General features: G+C 42.1%; 1 protein-coding gene across 1 annotated transcript in view; it reads right to left on the bottom strand.

Annotated features, from left to right (window-relative positions):
* ADAM12 (ADAM metallopeptidase domain 12) overlaps positions 1-16,127 on the bottom strand; it is a 636,998-nt gene that overhangs the window by 281,883 nt on the left and 338,988 nt on the right. Inside the window, exon 6 of the mRNA XM_069753950.1 lies at positions 5,259-5,442. Within this exon, the coding sequence (XP_069610051.1) occupies positions 5,259-5,442 (184 nt within the window). The remainder of the gene's footprint in view (positions 1-5,258; positions 5,443-16,127) is intronic.

Raw genomic sequence — 16,127 nt, 5'->3', positions numbered from 1 at the left:
CATAGCCTTAGAGGGAACACTGGCCCATATGTTCTCTAGACCTAAGTACAGGCTGACATCTACAAAAGAAATTATCATCATACCAAAAGAAGAATTTTTTATTTTTTCCATTAAGTTGCAGATTTCACTAAAAGACCTAATTGAAATGCTGTGTGTACATCTTGGATTTTCAACCTTATTACATATCCTTGTGCCATCGACAGAAAGGAAAATCTTGCATACTAAGCATTGCACCGCTGACATCTACCCAGAAACAAACCAGAATAAGACAGAATTATTACTCTCATTACTCTCACGCAGTGAAGCTGCTCTCTACATTGAGGGTGTAATAGATACATACACTATAAGTACGGTACAAATATATTGGGGACTAGTGATGAGCGAGCGTGCTCATTACTGCGCATTACTCGCTTGAGCATCAGTGTGCTCGAGATGCTCATTACTCGGCGAGTATTTTTGAATGCTCACGCCAAGCTCAAGTCCCCGACCCGAATGTTTGGTGCTTGTTAGACAATCAATAAACATACAGGATTGCCTGCCAGTCACTGTAACGCCATAGCCATGTCGGTAGTGGCATTACTCTGATGGCTGGCCGCATAGTGTCATTGGGTCTCTATAAGACCCGTGACGCCATACTCAGCACAGTGTACCAACGGACACAGGCAGAGCAGGGAGAGGTGCTACGCTGCTGAACTAGGGACAGGGTTTTAGCTGCATATAATCAGGGATTAGAAACCATTTATAGTTCTTTCAACTGCAACAACAGACCTTATTAGGGATAATTATAATCAATATTCATACAGCTGTTAGCAGCACTTTGGGAGAGATTTTGCCGAAAGGATAGTGTAGGACAGGATAGGGTTAATTGCACGTCCTTTCTGCTGCAACTCATACCAGAACCCTTTCTCAGGAATAATAATATTCTTTTTGCTTTTAGTCCTGCAAATTGTTCTGAACAGTGAAATATTATGCAACATTTATATTGCGCCAGTTGTGCATCAAAAGCATGCAGCCAAACTTGGTTGGTTCCAAAAGAATCGTTATATAGTGCAAGCAGTAACATAGTAACATAGTAACATAGTTAGTAAGGCCGAAAAAAGACATTTGTCCATCCAGTTCAGCCTATATTCCATCATAATAAATCCCCAGATCTACGTCCTTCTACAGAACCTAATAATTGTATGATACAATATTGTTCTGCTCCAGGAAGACATCCAGGCCTCTCTTGAACCCCTCGACTGAGTTTGCCATCACCACCTCCTCAGGCAAGCAATTCCAGATTCTCACCGCCCTAACAGTAAAGAATCCTCTTCTATGTTGGTGGAAAAACCTTCTCTCCTCCAGACGCAAAGAATGCCCCCTTGTGCCCGTCACCTTCCTTGGTATAAACAGATCCCCAGCGAGATATTTGTATTGTCCCCTTATATACTTATACATGGTTATTAGATCGCCCCTCAGTCGTCTTTTTTCTAGACTAAATAATCCTAATTTCGCTAATCTATCTGGGTATTGTAGTTCTCCCATCCCCTTTATTAATTTTGTTGCCCTCCTTTGTACTCTCTCTAGTTCCATTATATCCTTCCTGAGCACCGGTGCCCAAAACTGGACACAGTACTCCATGTGCGGTCTAACTAGGGATTTGTACAGAGGCAGTATAATGCTCTCATCATGTGTATCCAGACCTCTTTTAATGCACCCCATGATCCTGTTTACCTTGGCAGCTGCTGCCTGGCACTGGCTGCTCCAGGTAAGTTTATCATTAACTAGGATCCCCAAGTCCTTCTGTAAAACAAGTCCATCTGAGGTGGGCAAATTTTCCTGCAATAGTAAACCTGCAAAGTTTTTACAGGAGAGAAGCATTATACAGCATTTATACTGCACTAGTTGTGCATCAAAAGCATACAGCCAGACGCGGTTGGTTGCAATAGAATCGCTACATAGCCCAAGCAGTGACACATGTCCATCTGAGTTGGGCAAATTTTCCTGCAATAATAAACCTGCAAAGTATTTATAGGAGAGAAGCATTATACAGCATTTATACTGCACCAGTTGTGCCTTAAAAGCATACAGCCAGACGCGGTTGGTTACAATAGAATCGCTACATAGCGCAGGTAGTGACACATGTCCATCTGAGGTGGACAAATTTTCCAGCAATAGTAATCCTGCAAAGTTTTTTCAGTAGGAAAATATTATATGGCATTTATACTGCGCCAGTTGTGCGTCAACAGCATACAGTTAGACTTTGTTGGTTGGCAATAGCATAGATATATTGCTCCAGCTCTGTAAGTCCATCTGAGGTGGGCAAATTTTGGGTTCGTTGCAAGTTTCGTGTTCGATACATGTTCATTTCCAGCCATACAATCACCAAATAAACCTGCACTGAGAGGATGCATCCCTGCTGGATTATTGCACATTTCCATTTGCAGGAGCCTCCTTTGTAGCGGTTGTGCTGCAGACAATACCAGTGAGTGTGGGGGATTGATGATGGCGTTCATTTTATTTGTTAGATGCATTTAAGTATTGTTCTCTCGCACAATAAAGTGTCACATCTGATCAGTAAAACTGCCAAGATCAAAGCCCCTCTCTATGTCTGAATGTTAAGCAAAACAAATTGCTTAAAGGATCCATGAAAAGCTGAGATACCGGAGGGATGGAATTATCCAGATGTTTATAAAGCTGGGGGAGCGCGATGGGAGTTGTAGTTCATTTACAGATCTGCATGTAGCGCAAAGAGTTGATCAATGTGACTTGAAAGAAAACACTCAGAATGGTTTTGATTTGATTTTCTTCATTTCCTATTTTCAAAATGTCTGCTAGCTGTCAGTGAATAAGAATATTCATTTTTCATGTCCAGAGGCTGAAACACCTGTCCTGACCATCCATTATGTCCTGACAGCCATGCATGGCTTCATGTGCTCCATATCCATTTTTATTAAGCAGAGATGTTATAAAAATGTCTACAATTTTGAACACAAAGTATTATAGAAATTGAAGAACTGTCCATTTTCTTTAAAAAAAGATCCAATGCAAATTGATGGTCCGTTAGATGAATACAGATGTATGGTCCAAATTGTGTAAAATAGTTTCATATTTGGCTGCCTGTAGTCACCACTAGGAAGAAGCTTACTGCTGCCACGCTGCTGCAACGCAGGTAGAAGCTAGCTTTGCTAGATGGCGATAGAGTGGAGAAAGGTCAAGCACACAGATGAAGCAGACCTGCCATGCAGCAGTGAAGCTACCACCAGGTGGCAGCAGACAAGTCAAACAAGCCGGGTAAAATCCAAGACTGTAATGCAGTACCAAAGGAATAAGCAAACTCAGGGTCAGAGACAAGCCAGGGGATCAGTAACGGTCAGGAGCGGATATGCCAAAGACAAGAGACAAAAGCAGGTCAGGGTCCAAGCCGAGTTCAAGTACCAAGAAGTCCAGACACAAAGGGGGCACGCAGAGACAGGACAGGGAGCAGGGTATAACACAGACAAGGGTCGAGTCAGGAATAACAACAAAACAAGTCAGGGTGACATGGTCTGCAGGACACAGCAGAGATAAATAGCAAACCTGAGACCAGACTGAGGCTGAGAAAAGTTAACCCCTGACATGACCAAACTGGGAAAAGGGAGGACAGGACTCAAAACCTGGTCTGGATTATGATAACTGCATACTGGTTATACATTGAAGTCAATGATAATAATGTCTGCAGCAGTTTCGTAAGCTCCCTCTAGTGGTGACTGCAGAAAGACAGAATTGTATCATTAAACTCTGTGGAGGGAATTTATAGTTCAATGTGCACTACTTCGTTGGATTAGGAAAATTGCAAATTAGATTGCATAACAAATTAGAGAAAAAAAATGCTTTAAAAATCTGAAAAATAAAAATTTATTAAAGCTTTTGAACACCTTTGATTTTTGCAAATGTTAACAGTTACTTTTGTTGCAGATTTAAAGGGGAGGTACATTTTCAAAAAATGGTGTAAAGTACAGTACATAAATTAACAAGCACCAGTTACTCACTCTCCCTGGGTCCAGCATTGGCTGTGACTACATTAGTGACGTCACGTCAACAGCGTGCATCACCCTTCAAGCCCCTCACTGAGCTCAGTGCTCATGCAGAGGTTGATAGTGTGAGGCATTGAGATCATTGGCTGGCTACAGTAGTGACGTGTACTGTTGATAGGCACGACATTGGGAGAGGAGCAGCAGCGGGAAGCTGGTGCTGAACCCAGGGAGGGTGAGTACCTGATGAGTTTGTTATTTTATGTACGGTTACCTACTTTGGGGACCACTTTATTGAAAGTGAACATTCCCTTTAAGTTTTCAAAGGAATCACATGGGAATGTGGGAAAATTAACGCATGCAATGCATGTCATCAGGATTTTGTGCGTTGCATGGTTTTTTGCACAATGATGTTGCTTCTTTTAGCATTTTTTCAGCGTTTCTCACCCATTGAAATGAATGGATGGTAAAAAAAAACGGTGAAAAAAAAATGCAACAAAAACACAGGTATCAGGTTTTGCTGCTTTTTTTTGTGCCAAAACCCGATTCTATAGAATAGGACTTTTTCAACACAAATTTATCAGCATGCACAAGAGACAAATCTAGCATGCCAAAACCACAGAACAAAACGCACAAAAAAGGCATCACAAAAGCAGCAAAAAAAACAAGAAAAACCAAGGAAAATGCCCAGTGATGGCAAGTATATCGACAGCTTTACAGTGGTGCAGTCACTTCATACTGTAGATGATTTGTAAATGTCTTACGTCTTGGCAGGAGGAAGAACTCAGGCACTTTGTCACAGCGGTTCCAACTCTGACTTATGCCACAAGTACTTTGCACCCTAGTAACATTTTAGCATAAATGTTGGGATCATTACATTTGTAAATATATTAATGTGCCTATAACCAAGTGCCGCTATCAAGGTCATACAACATTTGATGGACAGATTTTTATGGGGGTCCCAAAGCTCTATGTTGCTCCACCAATCATTACCCATTAAGCTTTAATACACTTATCCATGCAAGACCGAAACATGGATTATGAATCCTCATTATGTCCGATATTGCCAAATTCTGGTGAGCCAGGCAGCAGCTGGTGAGTACGGTAACTTATGACATTGATATAGTTCCCTTCTGTACAGAAGAACCTGCCCTGACGCAGGAGGTCAGGACTCAGGACTTGCCTTTAGTTGTACGCACATTACATAATCATATGGAACAGAAGACATTTTTGGGGGACATATCCATACCACGTAGCATTGCTTACCCGTCGTAAATAATCTTCAGAGTTTTGTAAAGTGTCATTTAGAGAATCGCTCGAGAGGTTAAAATGTTGGCTGCAGGATCCAGGAGGCAGCTTGAGATGTTCGGCTTTGTAGAAGAGGTGGTTGCTTGTAGAATTAGCCTGTGGCTCCAGGACATATGCTCGGTTTTCAAATGTAATTAATCCCCTGAAAATAATCATACAGCGTGGTTATTGGAGAATGTTATTAATTATTCATACGACGCATCTGCATGATGCATGCCTAGATATATAGGGCTGTAATGTGTGCATAACTAAAGCCGGCCATAGAGCAGAGAATAAAGTGATGCCCCTTTAATCCATTCATTTTATTCCATATACTTTCTGTATGTCAGAGTAACAGTCGGCTGTAATTACTCCCAGCTCTTTGTTGGTATGGCTGCAGCGGTAACATCACAATGACATCAGGTGACCGCTGTAAACAATCACTGGGCTCAGCAGTCTGGTGCCGCCTGCAGTGACATCATAGCTGAGCCCAGTGATTGCCTGCAGTGGTGGTGTGATGTCACTGTGATGCCACTGCTGAAGTCATATCCACAGTGCTGAAAGATGGGGGTACTGTAAATACAGGTGACTTATTTTTACAAGCAGGAAGCCTATGAAATAAAAAAAAAATTAACTTTAAAAATTAAACTCTAAATGTAGCCATAGACATGAAAGCAAACCCGCTGCTTCTGGTGAGACCAGCTACTTTATATATATGGAGACCTCCTGTTTCTTGACAGAAGACGTTGGGGAAAGAAGGATCACGCATGTTGAATATTAGTGTTGGATTTGTTCTTAAAGAGGTTGTCCACTACTCGGACAGCTCCTTCTTCTTGTTATATTCTCCAGTGTAAAATAACAATAGCCTGTACTCACCTCCGGTGTCGACACCATTCCAGTGATGTCGGAGCCTGGTCTCCCGGGGCTCGCGTGACGTTATACAGAGGCGCTTCATTCTCACTTCCTTTGGACAAAACTGACATTGGGAGGAAGTCAGAGAGCCGCAGCAGCTCTCGCTTCTTCCAGGTGTCAGTTCTCTTTCAAGGTAGTAAAAAATTAACCCCTTCAAGTCGCGGCCCTTTTTCATTTTTGCGTGTTCGTTTTTCGCTTCCCTCCTTCCCAGAGCCATAACTTTTTTATTTTTCCGTCAATATGGTCATGTGAGGGCTTATTTTTTGCGGGACAAGTTGTACTTTTGAACGACACCATTGGTTTTACCATGTCTTTTACTAGAAAACAGGGAAAAAATTCCAAGTGCGGTGAAATTGCAAAAAAAGTGCAATCCCACACTTGTTTTTTGCTTGGCTTTTTTGCTAGGTTCACTAAATGCTAAAACTAGCCTGCCATTATGATTCTCTAGGTCATTACGAGTTCATAGACACCTAACATGACTAGGTTATTTTTTATCTAAGTGGTAAAAAAAAATTCCAAACTTTGCTAAAAAAAAAAAAAAAAAAAAAAAAGTGCCATTTTCCGATACCCGTAGCGTCTCCATTTTTCGTGATCTGGGGTCGGGTGAGGGCTTATTTTTTGCGTGCCGAGCTGATGTTTTTAATGATACCATTTTTGCGCAGATACGTTCTTTTGATCGCCCGTTATTGCATTTTAATGCAATGTTGCGGCGACCAAAAAAACGTAATTCTGGCGTTTCGGATTTTTTTCTCGCTACGCCGTTTAGCGATCAGGTTAATGCTTTTTTTTAATTGATAGATCGGGCGATTCTGAACACGGCGATACCAAATACGTGTAGGTTTGTTTTTTTTTAATTGTTTTATTTAGGATGGGGCGAAAGGGGGGTGATTTAAACTTTTATATTTTTTATATTTTTTTCATATTTTTAAAAACATTTTTTTTTTACTTGTGCCATGCTTCAATAGCCTCCATGGGAGGCTAAAAGCTGGCATAGCCTGATCGGCTCTGCTACATAGCAGCGATCATCAGATCGCTGCTATGTAGCAGAAATGCAGGTGTGCTGTGAGCGCCGACCACAGGGGGGCGCTCACAGCAGACCTGCATCAGTAACCATAGAGGTCTCAAGGACCTCTATGGTTACCTTCCTGATGCATCGCCGACCCCCGATCATGTGACGGGGGTCGGCGATGACGTCATATCCGGCCGCCCGGCCGGATGCGGTAGTTAAATGCCGCTGTCTGTGTTTGACAGCGGCATTTAACAGGTTAATAGCGGCGGGTGAATAGCGATTTCACCCGCCACTATTGCGCGCACATGTCAGCTGTACAAAACAGCTGGCATGTCGCGACTTTGATGTGGGCTCACCGCCGGAGCCCACATCAAAGGGGGATTCACGGCATGCGCAGTAGATGTACGGCGCATGTCGTGAAGGGGTTAAGAGAACGCTGATTGGCTGCATGGTTCACGTGGCATAACAACATCACGCATACCTCGGGAGATTTGGCACCGACATAATTGAAATGGTGCCGTACCGGAGGTGATTATAGGATGTTATTATTTTATATTGAGTATAATAGCAATTCTACTACTTGGACAACCCCTTAAAAGGAGGACAGCTGCCGCCCGAGGTTATTGCTCACCTGCCTTAATTGAAAAACACATATATATGCTCAACCAAGCTGACTGTACATGTGCATTTGTAACAGAAGGGAAACTGAGAGGAGCAACTGTCCTCCATCAGTCTTTGAAGCTACTTGATAAAGCTATAAAGCAGGACATCTTTTCATTGCATAAATTACGTTTTTGCACCCTGTTTGGCTTCCCCAGCCTATGTGTAAGGAGATAGACAAGAGAGAAGACACACATAGTTGACGTCTAACAAAGTGACTACGATGAGAACAAAACCATCTGCTGGGCAAAGATGATAGAGAAAGTGAAAACAGAAAGAATTGCTTAGCAGGAACTCAAGGGTGAAGTGCATGTTCCCTCGGGTAAGAGATCGGAGGAGACAACAGGTCATGTGATAGCTCTGGTGCAGTTAGTGATTATAAAAGTCCCAGGAGAGCAGTGAAGGGGAGGCGTTGGCGCTCGAACCTGTAGTGGGACAGACATGCGGTACAGCAAGCTGGCTTACAGCCACCTTTTTGAAACCCCAGAAAAGCAATAAAGAGACCAGATCTGAGAGAGACCCGACCTGAGTTTAGACCCGAGAGAGACCAAACCTGAATGAAGACCAGAGAGAGACAAGACCTGAGTGAAGACTTGAGAGAGACAAGACCTGAGTGAAGACCTGAGAGAGACAAGACTAAAGAGAGATCAGAGCCGGGAGAGCTGAGAGAGACCAGAGTTGGGAGACATAAACCGAGTGAGCAGAGTTACAGCCGAAAAAGAGACGACTAGGCCACAGCAGAGGGATATTCATGTGAGCCGTCGCTTCCAGTATAGATGTACCGTACAGAGTGGGGACCAAGGCTGTGCTTCAGGGAACGAAGGTGGCCAGTGTGACAATTGGGACGAGTAACTCATCAACCTGGGACTTGCAGTCTAGCGGGTGGCATCGTCGACTCTAGTGAGGGCCTGTGTGACATTTTGAGTTAACTATGGTGACAGGCCCTTTAGAGACATTGACGCTCTGTGGGTTGGGGTATTAGGAATCATAGAATGTTAGAATTGGAAGGGACCTCAAGGGTCATTGTGTCCAACCCCCATCAATGCAGCACAGGATTCACTAAACCATCCAAGACAGATGTCTGTCCAGCCTCTGTTTGAAGACTTCCATTGAAGGAGAACTCACAACCTCTAATGGCAGCCTGTTCCACTCATAAATCACTCTCACTGTCAAAAAATGTTTTCTAATATCTAATCTGTATCTTCTCCCTTTCAGTTTCATCTGTATCTTCTCCCTTTCAGTTTCATTCCATTGCTTCCATGTGCAAATTAGATTTGCCCTTTTTCACATGTAAAGTGCCATGGAATAAATGGCGCTATAAAAATGTCTAATAATAATACCGTATATACTCGAGTATAAGCCGACCCGAGTATAAGCCGACCTCCCTAATTTTGCCACAAAAAACTGGGAAAACTTATTGACTCGAGTATAAGCCTAGGGTGGAAAATGCAGCAGCTACCGGTGAATTTCAAAAATAAAAATAGATGGCAATAAAAGTAAAATTAATTGAGACATCAGTAGGTTAAGTGTTTCTGAATATCTATATTGAATCAGGAGCCCCATATAATGCTCCATAAAGTTTATGATGGGCCCATAAGATGCTCCATATAAAAATGTGCCCCATATAATGCTCCATACAGTTCATTATGGCCCCATAAGATGCTCCATATAAAACTGTGCCACATATAATGCTCCATACCGTTCATTATTGCCCCATAGATGCTCCATGTAAAGCTCTGCTACATATAATGCTCCATACCGTTCATTATTGCCCCATAGATGCTCCATTTAAAGTTGTGCCATATATGCTCTATAGCGTTCATTATTGCCCCATAGATGCTCCATTTAAAGCTGTGCCATATATGCCCTATAGCGTTTATTATTGCCCCATAAGATGCCCTTTAGTCCTTATAAAGCTGTGCCATATATGCTCTATAGCGTTCATTATTGCCCCATAGATGCTCCATTTAAAGCTGTGCCATATATGCTCTATAGCGTTCATTATTGCCCCATAAGATGCTCCTTATAAAGCTGTGCCATATATGCTCTATAGCGTTCATTATTTCCCCATAAGATGCTCCTTATAAAGCTCTGCCATATATGCTCTATAGCGTTCATTATTGAACCAAAAACACATGGGCTACTTGTTCTTTGGTGGTGTGAACAGGTTTCTACAGACTTGTTCACTATGCAAGTAGCCCATGTGTTTTTGGTTCTATAATTCTTCTCTTGTTTCTACAAGCCTGGGGAGTCCACCACTCCTCTGTGGGTCATTTGCATTGTAGCTGTTCCATCCTGCATGTCCACATGTATATTTTTTCTCTCTGAACCCTGCTTATACAGGTACTATACAGATGATCAGGTTTTTAAATACATAAGATAGGGATTATATACATTAGATAGGACTGCTCTATTATGGGTATACCTTGGCGATTGGTGGAGCAGCTTAACATACATTTTTTGCAAAAAAACGTATTAACTAAATACCCTGTATTTTTTTTCATTTTTTGACTAGCACTTGCTTATTTACTGTGACTTTTTTACAACAGAGTATTTTTGACCTCTCTGTGCGTTTTTGTGTCTTCATAGCGTTCATTATTGCCCCATAAGATGCTCCTTATAAAGCTGTGCCATATATGCTCTATAGCGTTCATTATTGCCCCATAGATACTCCATTTAAAGCTGTGCCATATATGCTCTATAGAGTTCATTATTGCCCCATAGATGCTCCTTATAAAGCTGTGCCATATATAACGCTGCTGCTGCTGCAATAAAAAAAAAACACATACTCACCTCTCTTGCTGCCCGCAGCTCCTCAGCGTCCCGTCTCGGCGTCTCTCCGCACTGACTGTTCAGGCAGAGGGCGGCGCGCGCACTAGTACGTCATCGCGCCCTCTGACCTGAACAGTCAGAGCAAGAGGACGGGAAGACGGAGCGGCGCCCAGCGGGTAGAACGTGGACAGGTAAATATAAAATACTCACCTAGTCCCAGCGCTCCTGATGCTGTCCCTGCCTGTCACACTGTCTTCGGGTGCCGCAGCTCTTCCTCTGTCAGCGGTCACTGGCACCGCTCATTAGAGGAATGAATATGCGGCTCCACCCCTATGGGAGTGGAGTCCATATTCATTACTTTAATGAGCGGTCCCACGTAACCGCTGACAGAGGAAGAGCTGCGGCACCCGAAGACAGTGTGACAGGCAGGGACAGCGTCAGGAGCTCCGGCACTAGGTGAGTATGCGACAATCATGTCTCCCCCTCACCCGCTGACCCTGCCGCCAACCGTGACTCGAGTATAAGCCGAGAGGGGCACATTCAGCCCAAAAATTTGGGCTGAGAATCTCGGCTTATACTCGAGTATATACCGTAATAATAATAATAAAAAGGATGATCCCTCTACACTGTGACATCCCTTCAGATATTTGTAGACAGATATTAAGTCTCCTGTTAGCTCTTCTCTGAACTTGCTCCAGTTTTTCAATTTCTTTTTTCAAAAGTGGTGATCAGAAATGGACACAATATTTCAGATGAGGCCTTACCAAGGAGGAGTAGAGGGGGATAATTACTTCACGCGATTTAGACTCTATTTTTCTCTTAATACATCCTAGAACTGTGTTTGCCTTTTTTGCTGCTGTATCAATCTGTTGACTCATGTGCATTCTGTGATCTTTTAGAATACCCAAGTCTTTTTCACACGTGCTGTTGCTTGGTTCTATTCCTCCCATTCTGTAGATGTAATTTTCGCTTTCCTTGCCCAGATGTAGAATATTGCATTTTTCCCTGTTAAATACCATTCTATTACTCGCTGCCCCATTGTTCAAGCTTATCTAGATCCTTCTGAATCCTTTCACTTACACTCATGGTACAAGCAGAAATACTTAAAGAGTAACCCTGGTTTTAATTTGTTACCTCAATAAGAGAATAGTTCCTATGAAAATAATAAACTTTGTAATATATCTTATCAGACAAATCTTCTTTCTCCTCCTGGACTGATCGATCATTCTCAAAAATTCTCAATTCATATTTAAAATGTGTCTTCAGCGAATACACACTTTCCCATTGCTGACAAAGGAGTTGACTGTTGGTGCTTATAAAGTTCAATGGAACTTGACGTGGAATGTCTGTGTCTGTCTCTAGCTCCCCCCTTCTCCCATCCCCTCTTCTCTCCATAGATTTTTAAAAGCACCAACTCTCATCTTTTATCTCAGTAATGGAAAAAATCACTGAATACACATTTTATCTATGAATTGATGGTGAATGATCAGTCCAGGAGGAGAAAATTTTTTTCCACCCAGTTGCTTTTTTCATGGTGAATTACAAATTATTACAATGGTTACTCTCCAAAAAATTAGAACAGGGATACAAAGGGTAATTAGAGTTCCTGGCAGCTTTCCTGATAAACTGGTATCGGGCACACTTTACAACATTATTTTAGTGGTGGTTACCTTCTTTATATACAAGACTGCAGTCACTCTATATGACTACAGACTTGTGAATCCTCACAGTGTGCAGTGAGTCCAAGGTCAGGATTCTCTGGGGTCAGTGCTGGAAGTAGGCTGGTACATGACAGGAAGCATGTGATTTCCATACATGCAGTCATGTTCCGACTAGACGTGCACAGACTTGCACAATAATAATGAATTGAAGGAGGCCGTCTAGTTGGAATGTCGCCATAAGTATGCAAATTGTATCTGCAGCCACATAACCGCCTTCTCTAGGTTTCAGCAGTGGAGACTCCTGACACCGCGCACCGTAAAGGTGCGTTCAGGCGGTCATATAAATTAGGCCGAGATTGACCCTAATTCACAAAATGGCCGGCGGCTCTCCCGACTTGAGCGTGACAGCTGAATTCATTTCTATGCAGCTGTCACGCTTGGGTCAGGAGAGATGCTGGACGGTCCGTGCATTGCGTTCCGATCTTGGTCCGATTTATACAACCATCTAACTGAGCCCTAAGGTTTCACAAGTCTCCAGTCATGTAGAGTAACTGCAGTCTTCAGCCCCAAACCTGGACAACCCCTTTAAGTGTATTCCCTAATATCCAAAGTGCCCCAAATGAATGGAATGTTGGCGGGACAGTTGTACATCACCTCTCTATTTATTGTCTATGGAACTGACGGGGAGCGGTATGTGCAATTTACCAAATTAGGACAACACCTAACAAAACTGTCCCTCTTCTTAAAGAATGCCAGCCCTCCAAACCCCCTTTTTTACCACTGTAAATTTGGGTGGTCGGAATTAAAAATGCATTATGGTTTAAATCTCTAAACATCAGTCCTTGAACCTTGCCCTTAGGTTCTGCAGTGACAACAAAAATGTTTTTATTATTTAATTTAAGTTTGGCTTTTTTTACACCTATGTTCAATTTTGCAAATTTTCCGCTAATGATCCATTAATAAATTTAACAAACAAAAAGTAAATGAAGTAACCAGTGGGGGAGTCAAATATCATGTGACTGCCCATTGACGATAAAATATTAGGATCTACTGTATATTTGGGTGCTATCCCTTTATTAAACAGCATAAAGGATATAAATTCTAAATATGCAACCACTGAGGATGTTTATGTAAAGAAGCAAAATGTAAAGAGGGATTAACAAGAAAGGAAATTCTACTTGGAGCCGTTTTTCAAAGGTAGCGTTTTAATGCCAATTTTTGATAATTACAGTGATTAAACCATCACCGTGGGCAAACGCTGTGTTAATTATCGCATATTGAGGTCATTGTTTGTTAAATAATTGTATAATGAAGTTTAGAACAAAAATCAACACATTTAGCGAGCTTGAAACATAAATTGGTTAATTGCATTGCTCAGCTCGAGTCCTCACCTTAATGGAGCTAGCCTGTTGGCAAGACAATTTTAAGGTCTGTTTAGTTTACGCTTTGCAGGGCAAAGGGGTTATCTTGTGAAAATGGATTATGCAGGAAGTTGTACTGTCATATTCTATTAATGAAAATAAGCAAACATTGTTATGAATGCCAAGTCTAAAGATAAAACGGCTGCCTACATCTCAAGCAAAAAGGGTTTAGACAGCCGTTGCGATGTAAAGGAAATTAGCACTGATGTATCGAATGACAGCCTTTTAAAAAGGAATAACTGGTATATCAAGCAGGGAGCATTCTAATTAGAGCGCTCCAGTCATTGCCATGACACAGAGAAAATTGCATCTATCGATTTATCGGAAATTGGCTTGCATTATGACCACCGCCTTGCTTTCTGATTATGTCCCTGATGTGACCTCTTGTCATCGACCCTGATTGACCACCTTTTTTGACGCAAGCTTGCTCCACTGGTCAGCATCTGACTCCGTGGCTCCAGCCCAGGGGTCTCTGTTTAAGTCCAGATGCCTGTACAAGGGTTAAAGAGTGAAGGCCTTGGCATTCTAATCAAAGCAGTACAGTCATTGTCATGACACAGAAAAGAATCGCGTCAATCGATTTATTAAACACCAAATTTTTCATGATCCCTCCCCCACACGCTTTGCCAAAGAGGCAGCAGTTTTGTGATCACTATGTGAAGCACATATCGTAGCATTCTAATGACAGCACTCTAGTTATTTCTGCGACACACAGAATTCTAATTATCAATTTATCAGACTACATTTTCCATGATTCCTCTTTCACTTACAAAGTATTTTAGTAAACTACCACCTTACCACAAAGGCAGCAGTCTTGTGATCGCTATATACTGTACAGAGCATTCTAATTAGAGCGCTCCAGTCATTGTAATAACACGGAAAGTATCAATCAATTTATCAGACACAAAAATGTTTATGATCCCTCTCCCACTAACAGAGTATTTTAGTAACCGTCTCTTTTCCACAGAGGTAGCAATCTTGTAATCACTGTGTAAGGAACAGAGCATTCTCATGAGGGCACTCTAGTTATTTCTATGACACACAGAGAATTCTAGTTATCGATTTAAAAAACTACATTTCCCTTGATTCCCCTCCCGCTTACAAAGTAACATACATAGTAACATAGTAACATAGTAACATAGTTAGTAAGGCCGAAAAAAGACATTTGTCCATCCAGTTCAGCCTATATTCCATCATAATAAATCCCCAGATCTACGTCCTTCTACAGAACCTAATTGTATGATACAATATTGTTCTGCTCCAGGAAGACATCCAGGCCTCTCTTGAACCCCTCGCCATCACCACCTCCTCAGGCAAGCAATTCCAGATTCTCACTGCCCTAACAGTAAAGAATCCTCTTCTATGTTGGTGGAAAAACCTTCTCTCCTCCAGACGCAAAGAATGCCCCCTTGTGCCCGTCACCTTCCTTGGTATAAACAGATCCTCAGCGAGATATTTGTATTGTCCCCTTATATACTTATACATGGTTATTAGATCGCCCCTCAGTCGTCTTTTTTCTAGACTAAATAATCCTAATTTCGCCAATCTATCTGGGTATTGTAGTTCTCCCATCCCCTTTATTAATTTTGTTGCCGTCCTTTGTACTCTCTCTAGTTCCATTATATCCTTCCTGAGCACCGGTGCCCAAAACTGGACACAGTACTCCATGTGCGGTCTAACTAGGGATTTGTACAGAGGCAGTATAATGCTCTCATCATGTGTATCCAGACCTCTTTTAATGCACCCCATGATCCTGTTTGCCTTGGCAGCTGCTGCCTGGCACTGGCTGCTCCAGGTAAGTTTATCATTAACTAGGATCCCCAAGTCCTTCTCCCTGTCAGATTTACCCAGTGGTTTCCCATTCAGTGTGTAATGGTGACATTGATTCCTTCTTCCCATGTGTATAACCTTACATTTATCATTGTTAAACCTCATCTGCCACCTTTCAGCCCAAGTTTCCAACTTATCCAGATCCATGTGTAGCAGAATACTATCTTCTCTTGTATTAACTGCTTTACATAGTTTTGTATCATCTGCAAATATCGATATTTTACTGTGTAAACCTTCTACCAGATCATTAATGAATATGTTGAAGAGAACAGGTCCCAATACCGACCCCTGCGGTACCCCACTGGTCACAGCGACCCAGTTAGAGACTATACCATTTATAACCACCCTCTGCTTTCTATCACTAAGCCAGTTACTAACCCATTTACACACAATTTCCCCCAGACCAAGCATTCTCATTTTGTGTACCAACCTCTTGTGCGGCACGGTATCAAACGCTTTGGAAAAATCGAGATATACCACGTCCAATGACTCACCGTGGTCCAGCCTATAGCTTACCTCTTCATAAAAACTGATTAGATTGGTTTGACAGGAGCGATTTCTCATAAACCCATGCTGATATGGA

Source organism: Ranitomeya imitator, chromosome 2 (assembly GCF_032444005.1).
Source record: "Ranitomeya imitator isolate aRanImi1 chromosome 2, aRanImi1.pri, whole genome shotgun sequence".
Lineage (NCBI taxonomy): Eukaryota > Metazoa > Chordata > Amphibia > Anura > Dendrobatidae > Ranitomeya > Ranitomeya imitator.
The sequence above is the reverse complement of the archived record's forward strand: the minus strand, read 5'-3'. Positions and strand labels throughout refer to the sequence as shown.